Raw genomic sequence first — 15,354 nt, forward strand, 5'->3', positions numbered from 1 at the left:
CGCCAAAAGAAAGAATTGGATGAGCCCTCAAGGAAAAGCTCGATCCCCATTACACAGGAAGGGTATATTTATTCTTGATGCTTTATATAACTCATCCTCATGATAAATGATCTAAACTAGGAATCTCCTATAAAAATCCATTTTATATAAATATTTTGCAGGTACTATAAAATCTTTTAAAGTGAGATATGGTAGGCATTTTCAGATACCGGGATGTTATTCAGGAGCGATAAAGCCACACCATTCATTTTTTATTTATGTCTGTCTCACCACAGCAGAGCCCATTTTTATGACAAACCCCAGGTGCCATTTTTTTAAGAAGCTATGCCATGCATTTTACTCACACGTTGCTCTCTGGTAGTGTTTGTAAACATGAGAAATTGAACCCTGTCACACTCTTAAGAGTGTGGAGCGCTTGTATTAAATTCCTGGAGAGAAAATAATATGGCTTCCTCTTTGAAGTCTCCCAGAGATTAAACAAACTGTCTAATAATGAGACTCAAGATTCCAAAGGTAGTGTTCTCGTTTGGAAAGAAGGCCCTAGACTTTCAACCGGAGGGTTAAAGAAAAGAAATCAGTGATGCTTGCTCCTGACAAATTAAATCAGAGTGAGGTTAGATCACTTAGTCTAAGATCTGTTCTGCATGGTTTGACTGTCTAACAAAAGGGGGAGAAAAGGCAATTTGGATTTATGGAAACAGCCATGTTTCCAAATAAAAATTTTATTTTTATTATGATTTATGGAAACAGCCATGGAATCCAAATAAAAATTTTACAGCTTGAGCAAATCAAGGATCAGGACTGTAGAATCAGAAAGAAGGTTTCTCTGAAGATAGATTATCTTAGTAAGGGATTAACAGAAAGCAGGGAACTACTTAATATTTAGGTTAAACACTTGCCTGCTTTGGTAACATTTTCCCATGGTGGGTGCCATTTGGGTAAATGCCACGCAGACTCCCCAGGAGCCGGGTACATAACTAATGACATCTCTGACTAGAACAATTAGGACTTTTTTTTCCCCTTCTTCCTGATAGATAACCTTTAGAGAGGTTATTAGCTGATACAGCTGGCTGAGTCTTTAAAACTGAAGGGAACTGTGGCTGGCCTTCTGCCTCTAGAAATGTGTCAGAGATGTGTGCAGCCTATCTGAGGGAGGCAGCCGGCTTTGTGGATAAGGAAGGATGTGATAATGGATACTGAGAAAGCATCTGATGGATGTGTTGTTATTAGATGTTTTTCTTTGGGTGTGTCTTTTGGTGATAGAAATGATACTGGTGGGATCCTTCACAATTTTTCAAGGAGAAATGACAGGGGTTGATAATTTGATATTTACTGTGCATCAGATGCACTGGTCAATACCGTACGTTCACACTCAGGTCATACATCTAGTCAAATGGCGGGGCCAGTGTTTGCCCTGTAATGCCGCTGGAGGTCAAACTTACGCTCTTAAACAGTGGGTCAGGTCACTTGCCTTCTGAGTCTATTCTAAAAGGCGCATGGGTGTTAGCACTATCCCTATTCGAAAGAGAATCGAATAGAAAAGTTCAGTCACAGGCTGGTAAGGGGCAAAGCTAATAGTGGCTCAGAACCCTGTGGGTTTCGGCATCCTCCGTGACCATACATTCTCTTACTAGTTTCAAGACCTAGATTCAAGTTTGAAGAAGAATCAATGTCTTTCCACCAAATTAGCTAATGGCTGTGTGTGTGTGTGTGTGTGTGTGTGTGTGTGTGTGTGATAGAGAAGGATCGAGATTGAGATCAGGTTGGGGGGAGGGAAAGAGCATGTCATTTAATGTTGAGGTATTTTTCTATTTTACAAAAAAGCCAACCAAACACCTACAGAAAATACAGATGGAGAAAGAGCTGATGGCCGTAGAGATAGACCTAAGGTGTCCATTTAGAACTCTGGTCTTACAGTGAGAAGGAGAGCGTGCTTTTAAATTATGTACCAACAAGGCAGTCAGTGCCTTGGTCTGGGAGAAAGAAGCAGACCAAATAAAGGGACTGTTTCTAAATTCCTTTCCGTCATGTCCTAATGGAGGAGTCTCATACTGGCTCTTTATCCAATGGTTAGCTTTGATGCCCATGACTCTGGGCAGTGGGTCTTCCGGAGTGCCTCATGTGAGAAACGATCATTAGTGCAGCTTCAGGATGAAATGGTTAAATTGTCTTCCCCTCTCGTAACAAGGAGAAATCCCTTCTTAGTCTAAAGCTACTGAGACAATTTAGAAGATCTGCAGCAATCTCTGGTATTAAGGAAAAATCCAGGATTTGATAAAAACCATTTAATTTTAATGTACCATTGCTAGAGATTGTTCTGACTTATTTACAAACATATTATTTCTGTAATTAATGCAGAGGAGTTTGTAAAATATGTGGATCTGCTAAGTAAATGGTTCTTAAACCACCCATTTTCCTGCTGCTAAGACTGAATGATGATCCTCTTTTCCCACTTTGTAGACACACTGATAAAATTCTTACTAAGTTTTTCTCCCAGGTTTCTTTACTCTCCACTATGACTGCCTCAGAGAGACAATAAAAATATATGAAGAAGTAAGAAGCAAACACTGAAACCTTAGAAATACAATTTTCCTTTCAATAGTATGCATTATTTTTGAGATGAAGATATTTTCACATTATCTATTTTTTTAAGTGCCACAATTTCCAATGCCATGCCATTTGAATACATCTGAGAACAGTTCTGCTAAGTGTTTTTACAGATTTTCCTCATAATTTTTATTAAGCAAGTACAGATAGAGAGGCCTTCACTGTTCACTGTGGATGGTCCACAGTTTCTAGTAAAGTAGGGAGATCCTTCGATTGTTTCAGTCATTTATTCCTCAAATATTTTATTGTTTCTTGTGCGCCAAGCACTATGCAAGCCACAAAAGATCTTTGGTGAAGAAAATGAAACCAAAACCAAACAGAAACAGGGTCTGTTTGGAGGTTAGCAATGGAGATAGAAATCAATTAACACGTAAGTACACATATATTGTGATGAACACGAGGATAGAAAAATCTAGGGACCTAAAAGTATATTTCTAATAGTGCCTGATGGAGGACAGATGAAGAGGATGACAGAGAAGGCTATTCTTAAGTGACATTTAAAATAAATAACATTTAACATGAGGAGATGAGCCTGGGTGTTATACCCAACTGATGAATTATTGAACACTACATCTGAAACTAATGCTGGTGGCTAATTGAATTTAAATAAGCAAATAAAATGACATCTAAAGCATAAAGAATCAGACAAGAGGATAAGCCTGGAGAAAGGGAAGAAAAGATTGTTGTATTAATTAGAGTTCAGTTCACAGGGCAGAGGCTTATTTTCATTTTTTCACAGACTTAGGTCATTATTGGCTGGACCTCATGCTCTAAAATCCTTGTTTCTGGAATTTTGTGGTCCATGATGGTGTCCCATCCTCAGTCAGTGGTTCACACTCCAGCCACCTGGCAAGAGGATACTTCTGCTTACAACCTATTGGCCATGGATGTATGGCAACTTTCCATCATAAGGATGCCTGGGAAGTGTAGTCTTTATTGGGGCAGCGATGTGTCCAGAGTTCTGTTCTTGAAAACAAAGGGGACACATGCACCCGAATGTTTATAGCAGCAATGTCCACAATAGCCAAACTATGAAAAGAACCTAGATGTCCATCAACAGATGAATGGATCAAGAAGATGTGGTATATATACACAATGGAATACTATGCAGCCATCAAAAGAAATGAAATACTGCCATTTGCAACAACGTGGATGGAACTAGAGCGTATCATGCTTAGCGAAATAAGTCAAGCAGAGAAAGACAACTATCATATGATCTCCCTGATATGAAGAAGTGGTGATACAACATGGAGGCTTAAGTGGATAGAAGAAGAATAAATGAAACAAGATGGGATTGGGAGGGAGACAAACCATAAGTGACTCTTAATCTCACAAAACAAACTGAGGGTTGCCGGGGGCAGGGGGTTTGGGAGAAGGGGGTGGGATTATGGACATTGGGGAGGGTATGTGATTTGGTGAGTGCTGTGAAGTGTGTAAACCTGGTGATTCACAGACCTGTACCCCTGGGGATAAAAATATATGTTTATCAAAAATAAAAAATTTAAAAAAAAAAAAAAAAAAAAGAAAACAAAGGGGACAATGTTGAACAATAACTGGCAGTCTTCCACAATCACATGTCACATGGGGATTACAGTCTGGCATATTTTCCCAAGAGGCAGCTGGCCCATCATCCCCTCTGTTACCTTTCTTCTGTCAGGGGCAGAAGAGGGTGGCCTTGTGTTCAGGGAGGTAGGAGTTTAGCCAAGGCCCAGGGGACTACCTACAGTGGGCCCTTTGGGGAAAATGCACATTATAATCTCTCCAAATGGTTACTCCTTAACTATTGGTCCAGGCATAACTGGAAAAGTTCACTAGTTAGTGAAAACTAATTACATGTTTTAGTATTGTTTTTATCCTTTTAGTGCCAACCAGAGCATCTGGCATATGGCTAACTAATTGCTTGTTAACTTAGTTATTGACAGATGGAGAGGTGAAAGTTTGACCATGAGGGTAAGCAACAAGCAAAAGGAATGAAATTTATGGTGATAGATAATTAACCTGTGTGAGTTCACAAATGAGAAGGATTAACACAGATTCACACTTTAGAATGGAAGTAAGTTCACATATCATCATATCCTTCTTTTTGTAGGTAAATTGAAGCTGTAATCGTCCAGTTACTTATCTGGGCTTACACAGTGGTCAGTAGCAGGGTTACTTTTTCAGCTATTTATATTTTTCTGCAAAGACTTTGTAGCAAGGCTGGGACTTGATCTGGTCTCCAGATGTGTGCTATTGGATGGGTACAGAAGAAAACTTCTCAGACTTGTATTTGAGTAAACTGCAAGGTCAGTGTGAGTCCTACAGCTTCTGAAAAATAATGGAACCTAATGAAAGAAGAACACTCTCTTGCAGTGGATAGAATCCCCTGAGGAACACTTAAGTGGCCAAGTGTGTCTGTGGGAGTAAGAGATGGCAGAGGGTAACTGTCCTATGAAACCATCATTAGGCTCTATTGTTTTTAAACTTCTTGTTACTTTTTCTTTGTTTCAAAATACCTGGTAGGAGAGTGGTAAGGGCACAGTTCTGGAGCTAGAACACCTGATGACCTTGGGAAAGGTGCTTCTCTGTTCCTCAATTTTCTGATCTGTAAAATGTGAAAAATGATGATGCATACCTCCTGGAGTTGTGCCTTCCGTGAGTTAATATGAAATAAGTACTTGTAACAATGCAGTATTGGGGTTGGTGTTAGCTTTCATTGTTGTTACAATTATTAGAAAAGAAGATGTGTAGCATAATAATAAAATGAATCCCTCTAAACTCATTAGAATTATGAACCAGAACATTAGAAATATCTTTGCTTTAGGAGTTTCTTCTTCCTATCTCTTTTCTTCCTCTATAGTCCTGCCCTCTATACAGCCTATAATGTAATTTTCTTTTGTCATAATGGAAGAATGTGTATTTCATCATATATTTCTGATTTCTAAATAAGGACTTCATCATATTTACTATTGTTGAATTGTAGCTTCAAAGAAGAATTCTGTAAATTCTGATTTATCAGTTGTACACCTACATATTATTTCGGGTCCTAACCATTTGCCATGATTCCACAGTCTACAGAAAACACCCCACCATTTACACCAATAAATTTCAGTTCCATCCTACTAGGCACAATTCATATGATTTGGATATTCTAGAAGAGCTTTATAATTATTAATTGTTAAATGTTTCACATATAGAGAATCAAGTTGGCTTTAGCCCTTTAAATACTATCTTGTGGAACTTCGTTGGTCATGTCTACAAGCATTGTTTATGATATTATCAAAAGCCTTGAGTATATATGAGCAGAAACTATCTGAGATGAGGTGCCCATCTAGGGAGAGTCTGAGAAGAAAAGAGAAGGAAGGAGTAAAGGTGTTATCTGGGATGTGCTCATGAAATTTACTTCTTAAACCATCAGCTGTGAGATTAGGTCAAAATAAGTTTGTTACAGACTAACCTAGAAAAAGATAATTCATTGAGCCTTTTGATTTGTTTTCTTTTAGATTTATTTGCATTGGTTTGTTCCGTGAATGTATTTTCATTACCAGCAATATATAAAACTTTGTAGGGTCAAAAGCCATGCATTCAAAGGCAAGTGCTCATAAACTAATTGGAAAGAGATCATGATATTTACCATAATTCAAAGTATTTGTGTATGTTGTCATAGAAGTGGAGTTGGAAAAATTCAGGAGAAACTACATTGAGCTGGGTAGATCAGCATTTCAAGGCGGGGATACTATTTGAGTGGAAGTTTGAAAGGTGGGTGTACAGAATTAAGACAATTTTTGGGGGAAGGCGGGCATTCTTGGTGGAGGAGAAAAGCCCCGTGGATTAGAAAGTGTAGGCTTACACTGGGATTCCTGAAGGTGGGTAAGCCATGAGGCTGGAATGTTAGGTTGAGGGAGATTCTCTAGGACCTGGTCAGAGGAAGCGGGAAAGGGACACTTCCAGAGCTGAGTGTTAGATGTTGAAGGTGCACAGGAAGAAGGAAGGGCTTTGCAGGATGGTCTGAAGTCAAAAGGCCTGAGTCAGAGGCACTGGTAAACTAGCTTAATTGTAAGAGCCTAAGCGAGAAGTCCTGAGGATGTGAATCAGATTGCAGCAATAGGGAAGGGTCCTTAGCAACGCTGTGCAGACAGGTGCACCCACGTGCCCCGAGCCGATAGGGAGAGAAGCAGGAGCCGCAGTGACTGGCACTGGAGTAGGTGGTAAGTAGGCGGGAAAGGAAAAATCCAAGGTGATGATGGGACGAAGAACCAGAATTTCTGACTGAATGATGGATTTTAAGGATCCAATTTAAGAGAGACATAGTGAGTTCACATTGTCAGATATGAAAGAATCGTAATATTTTTAAAGGGTCATGTAAAGAAATACAAGGAGTTTAGCACTAGAGGCTTTCCAAAATGGAGAAAAGTTCACTGTAAATCCCACAAGGACGACTGGCTTTTGAATATTTGTTTCTAATCATATGTATATGTTCACAGTTATATTCATTGTGTATATAGACTTTTATTTCTTTTCACTTTAGATTATAAACATTTCCCAGATGGCTATATTTATTCTTTCAAGTGTAATTTTTTCTTCTTCAAGTGTAATTTTTTTTTAATTTTTATTTTTTATAAACATATAATGTATTATTAGCCCCAGGGGTACAGGTCTGTGAATTGCCAGGTTTACACACTTCACAGTGCTCACCATAGCACATACCCTCCCCAATGTCCATAACCCCACCCCCCCTCCCAACCCCCCTTCCCCCAGCAACCCTCAGTTTGTTTTGTGAGATTACGAGTCACTTACGGTTTGTCTCCCTCCCAATCCCATCTTGTTTCATTGATTCTTCTCCTACCCCCTTAACCCCCCCATGTTGCATCTCCACTTCCTCATATCAGGGAGATCATATGATAGTTGTCTTTCTCTGCTTGACTTATTTCGCTAAGCATGATGCCCTCTAGTTCCATCCATGTCATCGCAAATGGCAAGATTTCATTTCTTTTGATGGCTGCATAGTATTCCATTGTGTATATATACCACATCTTCTTTATCCATTCATCTGTTGATGGACATCTAGATTTTTTCCATAGTTTGGCTATTGTGGACATTGCTGCTATAAACATTTGGGTGCATGTTCTTCAAGTGTAATTTTAATGGTTATATAATTAGGAATTTGAGAGGTGGGGAAAGTATTATCTGTTTACCATATTGGATATTTAATGACTTCCATGGAATTGCATATGCTCATTGATGATGTTGAGAAGTTGAAATTAGGGATGGAAACTTGGAGTAAATGTTGGCTCCAATGATAGATTTTTGAGTCTCCAGTTAGAGCAAGAAATTATAGGAACTTGCCAAGGGAGAGAATTTGGAGGAAAGAATAAGAATGGTTTATTTATTTGTTCAAGTGAATCAGCCAAATTCATTATGATTTAATATGTACAAAGAAATTTTTTACAGTTATCACTTTTATAGTATTTCCTAGAATTAGGTGGTAAGGGCATATTAAAAAATATGAATGAATATCAGAATTAACTACTAGAGGCACCAAATCAAGGCCAGAAAAGACACAACCATATGCCATAATAATTAGAAATATTTTCCAAACTGGGTACTCAGGAACACTAGCAAAATATTTTCTAGGACTAAAAAAAATCTCAGAATAGCCATTTGCCAGAATGTGGGCAAGTTGAACCAGAAAGTGATTTCTCAAATTATCTGTCACTCAGCCTAAGAGAAGTCAGTTCAAGTCCTAAGGGGTAGAGGGTTCATGCAATACAATAATTTCATTTATTTTCTTTGAACCAAAATAAAGACTGGGGTCATAGCTCAACTACTTCTGTTACTTTCAGTCCAAAGTCTCTGAAACCTAATGAAGGGTCAGTGGATCTTTCCCAGATGCCATCTGAAAGTTCTGCATTCTAGCTTGGAGTCTTCTGGAAGAAGAGTAATAATATTGTAGGATTTCTCCCCTATATTCACAGGGTGTGTGGGGTATAAGTGATCTAAAACAGTGGTTCTCCACTGGGAAGTATTTTGTACCCCAGAGAACATTTGGCAATGTCTGGAGATATTTTAGTTGTCACAGTTGGGATTGCCACTGTCATTGGAGGGGAGAGGCGGGGTACTGCTAACACCCTACAACGCACAGGACAGTCCCCCAGAAAAAGAAGTAGTTGACCCAAAATGTCCATAGTATTGAGGTTGAAAAACTTCAATCAAAAAATAAGGGGGAAAATGCTTATTTTAGGCAGCCACATTTTACATTTAGATAATAAAGTGTACCGTGGTATTTGGTATGTACTTTGTGACTACCCACAACCCCACTCTGATGGCACACGTTCTGCCATCTCTGGAAAAGAGTCTGCTTTGTTGCTTGTATTTCAAGTCCATTTTTACTTCATGGCCAAGGCATACTGTCAGTGGTACACACCCATAAGGCTGCAGGGGCAGAATTGGGACATGCCCTGCACTGAATGGAAAGGCATTTGGTGGCTCAGAATCCCCATGCTCAACACTGAAGTTCCCATCCTTGTTTTTGCCATATTTGACAGAGTAAAAAAAGAACTGGAAGGTTTCTAAAGAGAAGGAATTATGCAATCATTTTTAATTTTCTGAAGTTTCATGCCAAGACATAGCAAAGGCCAGAAGGAAATGTGCATTAAGGAACAAAGTTAGATTTTTAGCCAGAACCTGAGCTGGGGTTTGAAATGCACTTGGCATTAAGAATTTGAAGAGAGTCTCCTCCTCTCCATGCACCAGGAAAGACAAGGCCTTCTGTGGGCTGTACTCAAGGTTTTAGCTACTTTTTTGAGCTCTGGTGGATTTTGTTTGGTTTGATTTATAAATAACATGTGGTATTTGGAAAAATGAAACTACAGTCACCTCAAGATGCACTCATATGTAAAGTAAGATAATTTTAATAGTTTAAGAAAGAGGAAAAGAAGAATTCCTTAGTATACCCCTGTGCCCTCAGTGGGCCTTGACTCCCCGAAATCAGCACATTTCTTGATGGAACCCATGTCTTCTTTCCTAGGATTAATTTATTAATAGTGTGTGTTGTAGTGTATTAAATTTAAAGGTCCATGAAAAGGTGAAAGTGGAATTACAGCTAGTATGCTCTGAGTTAGACCTTGAGAGGCTTGTCCAGAGGACAGTGATTTTCCCAGTCATAGTACCCATCACAATTTACTGTAACCCCTTATTTTATGATGGTCTTCAACACCAGGTGTTAGCTCTGCAAGATCAGGGGTCAGGGTGTCTTTTTGGTTCAGTACTATATGCCCAACACCAGCATTAGATCAGACCCCTAATAACATACCCATAAATAATTGTTGGATTCATGAATGGAAGCCTAAATAATGCAGCACATGGTTAGATGTAAAGTAAACACACAGTTGCTACCCATTAAGGTCAAGAACCACTTTCCACTCCAGTATTTGCAGGAATGGTCCTGGAGAGGACTCATTTGGAACCTTGGCAGAAATGAGATCTTCAAATCCTAAATCTTAGGGAAGTTACCATTTACTATGTTGACTGCAAAAGGTAGGTTCTCAGCAGAGCATAGCAGGAGGTCTCAGAAAGGAAAAAATGTTCCATGAGTCTCATGGGAAGTGGCCTCTGGTTAGGAGAGATGATTTTTTCCCTGTCCAGAGTGAGGTCCTGCTAGGTGGCTGGACATCCCTAAAGGAGGCTTACAAAATTCTGATCATCCTAACCAAGTCATCAGAAACTCTAGGATTCTTACCTTATGTGGTCATAAAACTGGCCATTTTGTGATGGCGCACAATACCAACCTGATTCTGCCATTCAGATTCCCAGGATAATTGCCTTCTATATGACTGGGCTATCATAATACGTTGTCTACACATTTTACAATAATGACCAGGCACAAAGGTGCAGAGTCTCACTGAAATTCTGAGGGTCATCATTCATGTGGACTGTGCATCAGAAGGGGCGAGCTTGGGCCAGGACACCACACCTCCTGGGGCCTGGCAAGTTGCCAGAAACATGGTGGGCATCAAAAAGTCACACTTTACTCCTCTAAGAAGCTTATAAATCTAATGAGGCATAGAAAGGGTGCACAGGTTTAACTGATATGTCTAAGCTGCTCCAAAGAAATGTATAGAATATATGGACCATATCTTCTTTATCTTTTTGTCTGTTGAAGGGCATCTCAGCTCTTTCCACATTTTGGCTATTGTGGACATTGGGGTACAGATGGCCCTTCTTTTCACTACATTTGTATCTTTGGAGTAGATACCTTTTAGTGCAATGGCTGGGTCATAAGATAACTCTATTTTTTAATTTTTTTGAGGAATCTATGCACTGTTTTGCCAAAGTGTTTACACCAAATTACATTCCCACCAACAATGTAAGAAGGTTCCCCTTTCTCCACATCCTCTCCAACATTTGTTGTTTCCTGCCTTGTTGATCTTTGCAATTCTAACTAGTGTAAGGTGGTATCTCACCATTGATTTGAATTTGAATTTCACTGATAGCTAGTGATGAACATTTTTTCGTGTGTCATTTGTCTGTCTTCATTGAAGAAGTGTCTGTTTGTGTCTTCTGCCCATTTTTTGACATGATTATCTGGTTTTTCGGTGTTGAGTTTGAAAAGTTCTTTATAGATCTTGGATATCAGCCCTTGGTCTATAGTGTCATTTGCAAATATCTTCTCCCATTCCCGCCTTTTTGTTTTGTTGACTGTTTCCTTTGTTGTGCAGAAGGTTTTTATTTTGATGAAGTCCCAAAAGTTCATTTTTGCTTTGGTTTCCTTTGCCTTTGGAGACATGTTTAAATTTATGATCATAAACCTCTTTTTTTTTTTTTTTAAAGAGAGATTTTATTTATTCATTTGAGAGAGAGCAGAGGGAGAAGCAGACTCCTGGCTGAGCAGGGAGCCTGATAAGGGTCTCAATCTCAGGACCCTGAGACTGTGACTTGAGCTGAAGGCATATGCTTAACTGACTGAGCTACCCAGGTGCCCTAAAGTTTCGATACATCTTTTAAATTGAAGGGTTGCTTCTTGTACACCATAGCTATTTGATTATTGTTTTTTTTTTTAATGATTGGGATTTCTCTCAGTCTTTGCAATGATTTTTCCCATTTCCTGGAAAACCTTGTGCCTGTTTTCCTTATCCTCATAGCTCCTCTATGGAGGCCATGCCAGCAAGATGAATTGTGAGACACTGCCAGTCACCCAAGTTCCCGCTGTTCAGCAACGACAACAACTTAGTCAGTAAGCTTTACTGACCCTGTGAGGGATGTATTTTTAATGCACTTGCCCTCAGGGTTTTGTCATTCCTGTTTTCCTTAAGGCCAGTGTGTGGAGAATGTGAATCTGAACTTTCTGCCTACTCATGATGCAACAGAAATCAGATTCTTTGAATTCATTAGCTGTCCCCCAAATGTCCTAACCAGTCTTTGTTTTAATCCAGTGAATGAATGCTTACTAGGCATTGGGCACATCAGCCATTTCTCCACTGATTGTTTTTGATAAGTCATTTCTGTCTACTGAGTCATCCTTGCCAGACACTGTGCTCTTTATATAGACCATGTGAGTCATAGGGAGCATTGTCCTCCCTGTATTTAAAACCTTCTATGCTTCTGACACCAGAAACTCTACCTGAGCTTAAGGAGCTTTCATTCTCTTGGTTGTTCTTAGTTTTTGCAAATAACTCCACGGATCTTTGGATATTGGTGGCTAGACATGAAGTGTGGAAAGCCTTTTTTCAAAGATCTTTTGAACTCTTATCAGCATTAGCTTGGTCCAGGGATCCTCAGCTTCCTTCATACTGTTGCTAGGAGGCCTCATTCTATATTGACTGGCTTCCCTGTGGCAAAGGAAGTTGACCCTTCTCTGTTCCCCAGAGAACCTTGATTACCAAATACCACCGACTCAGTGTCCTTCATGAAGACGTCCCCATTGGTATTGCTCCCACTTCCCCCAACCCCTTCTGCCTGAAAGCATCTCTTGTCACAGAAAACTGCTTTGTTTTTTGAAAACTTCTTTCCAAATCCACTCCTGTGCACCTTGTATGGATGTACAGAGTAATGGATGGCAGAAAGCTGATCACCAGTCTTCTAAGTAACAGTAACCAGTTTAGACAAATATTTGCCATTATTTTCACCTTGTAAAGTATTGCCAGTTGCCTGTCTTTATTGTAAATACTTAAAAAGCCAAGAGCCCAGATGGAAAAGCCATCTCCCAACTCCATGGACCACCATCTCTATCAGTCCCTCATAACCTCCCACTCACCTGCCAGGAATCACAGCAGGGGTAGCAATTCAAGAAAAGGAAGCTGTGTGACATAGCAAAAACTCCAAGTAAGACAGCACCATATAAGAAAGCCTTAAGGGTCTTTCAGGTGCCCAGTGGATGTTATAGTCTAATGGAAAGATTATCAATAAGTAAACCAGTTGTTTATGAGACTGGCACATGCTCTTAAGTCATGAAGCAAAGGGATGTGACAAACCAGTTAGAGGGTTTCGTTGTCAGAGGAGGACACCTCTCTGAGGGGGTTACATTTATGCTGAGACCTAGAAGAAGCCAACCAAATGAGTCACATGAGAAACAAATGCAGGAAGAGCCAAGGACAGGAGGGTTTCGGGCAAAGGTACCACCAAATACAGAGGCATTAGATGACATGGCCTCCTTCCAAGCCAAGTTAGGTCCTGGTGACACTGCTGTCTCTCCTCAGTTTTCATCACTTCTTATCTACCAAGCCCCAACCCGCCAAAATATTCATTAAACAGAAGAAAGCCTTTTCCCAGAAGGACTTAGGACAGCTGTTCCCACAATCTCTGTCAGCCTGCTTGACATGGGACGATTTTTATCTGGACTTGACTCTTGGGTGTCTGGCACCTTAAGGATCAAAAGACTGAGGGACAGACCTACAATGAACTTATCTAAGCTCATGACTATAAAGTTGGCAAAAATCCCCTTTTCCTTATTTAATCATGTACATATTTGTTTTCCCTGGAGGAGCAGCTGTTCCTAGGGTGGCCTGGCCAGTAACTAAGACTGAGGGATTAGGAGAGATTCCTTGTCCCATCTGGCAATTGCACTTTTTGCTATGCTGATTAGGTGTATATCCTGAATTAGGTAGATTTGCAAAGCTTCAGCATTCTTTCATGAATTGGACAGAACCAGATAAGAAGCCTCCTCAGGCAACCCCCACTGACAGCCCAAGCTGCTGGCAGGACCCAGGTGTTGGGTTTGAGATCAAGGAGCAGACACCAGCAGTTTTATCTCAGACTAGCAGGGAGAAAATTCACAGTGCCGCAAGTCAAAGGACAGAAAGCAAGAGTCTTGCCTCTTATCTACAAAGTTAGAAGCAATTTTTAAAATGCTGCAGGCTTTTGTCCATCTGTTCTGTGATAGCTCTACAGATACAAAGTGAAAATTTTTAATGGTCGTTAAAGATCTTGCAAATGTCTCTAACTCGTTGTCTATCTTGTAGAGTAAGGGTCACCTGAGATGAACGATAAACGCTGGGCAGCATCTTGGGGGACGTTATAGGAAGGAAGAGGAAGTGTCTGCTAAAGGATTTCTAATCCCTTGGGGATTTGGGAGGGGAACAGGAACAGAAAGTACGATGATGTCTGGGTCTAGGAAGAGGACAGGACAGATTGCATGGTGGTTCAGGGCATGGAGTTCAATTCCCTGGGTTCAAATCTCAGCTGTAGTGCTTGTTACTTGTATGGTCTTAGGTGACTTAATCTTTCTAAGCATCAATTTCCCTGTCAGGGAAATAAGGACAATAAAATCATCACATTTACTGAAAGTATCAACCTAGGTAATTCACACACTGTGCATAGCACTGAGCCTGTTATTATCAGACGGACCTCCTAAAGTTACTGAGGAATGCTTTTTCTGGCCATTCTTGCAGTGGCCATTCCCTGCGGGGAGAGGGTAGCTCCCTTTACTTATAGTATTAGTCTCTGTTTTACTGAGCAATGTGCAGCCACTCATTAGAGAGCAGTGAGTAGCATGGGAAGAAACGTTAGATAAAGCAAAGAGCAGGGGTGCCCGGGTGGCTCAATAGGTTAAGCATCTGCCTTGACTCAGTTCATGATCCCAGAGTCCTGGGATCAGATCCTGCATCGGGCTCCCTGCTCAGCAAGGAGCCTGCTTCTTCCTCTCCTTCTGCCTGCCACTTCTCCTGCTTGTGCTCACTCTCTGTCAAATAAAAAAAACTTTAAATAAATAACTGAGTAAATTAAAATAAAGCAAAAAGCAAAGGAGGCATGAAAACAGGGCTACACAAATGATATGTGAAATCATATTTCTGTTTATTTTTTAAATTTTTTTAAGATTTTATTTATTTATGTGACAGAGAGACACAGCGAGAGACAGAACACAAGCAGAGAGAGTGGGAGAGGGAGAAACAGGCTTCCTGCCGAGCAGGGAGCCAGGAGCCAGATGCGGGGTTCATCCCAGAACCCTGGGATCATGACCTGAGCTGAAGGCAGACACTTAACAACTGAGCCACCCACGTGCCCCACGTTTCTCTTTATTTCTTAAATTTTAACCCCTTCTCTCTTCCTTGCTCATCTCCCCGTTGCTAAAGGTGTTACTCTGCATCACCTACACCCCGACATTCGACCTGAACGGGAGCGCGGTGCTGAAGATTGCAGAGGTGAGTAGTGCCCCCTCCTCCCAGTGAGCATGTGCTGTGTTCCCTGGCTGCCTGCTCACAGCTGCCTCCCCCAGGCTGGGAGAAGTCCAGGGAGGAGGGGAACTGAGGCCCAGCAGTAGGGTGAGACCTTCTC

At 40.5% G+C, this 15,354-nt stretch overlaps 1 protein-coding gene across 3 annotated transcripts in view; it reads left to right on the plus strand.

Annotated features, from left to right (window-relative positions):
- The window catches only part of ARFGEF3 (ARFGEF family member 3), a 180,359-nt gene that overhangs the window by 50,448 nt on the left and 114,557 nt on the right, over nucleotides 1–15,354 (plus strand). For all 3 annotated transcript variants that reach the window (XM_059400808.1, XM_059400810.1, XM_059400811.1), the window contains exon 5: nucleotides 15,153–15,221. In XM_059400808.1, the coding sequence (XP_059256791.1) occupies nucleotides 15,153–15,221 (69 nt within the window). The remainder of the gene's footprint in view (nucleotides 1–15,152; nucleotides 15,222–15,354) is intronic.

This window comes from Mustela nigripes, chromosome 5 (genome assembly GCF_022355385.1).
Source record: "Mustela nigripes isolate SB6536 chromosome 5, MUSNIG.SB6536, whole genome shotgun sequence".
Taxonomy (NCBI): Eukaryota; Metazoa; Chordata; class Mammalia; order Carnivora; family Mustelidae; genus Mustela; species Mustela nigripes.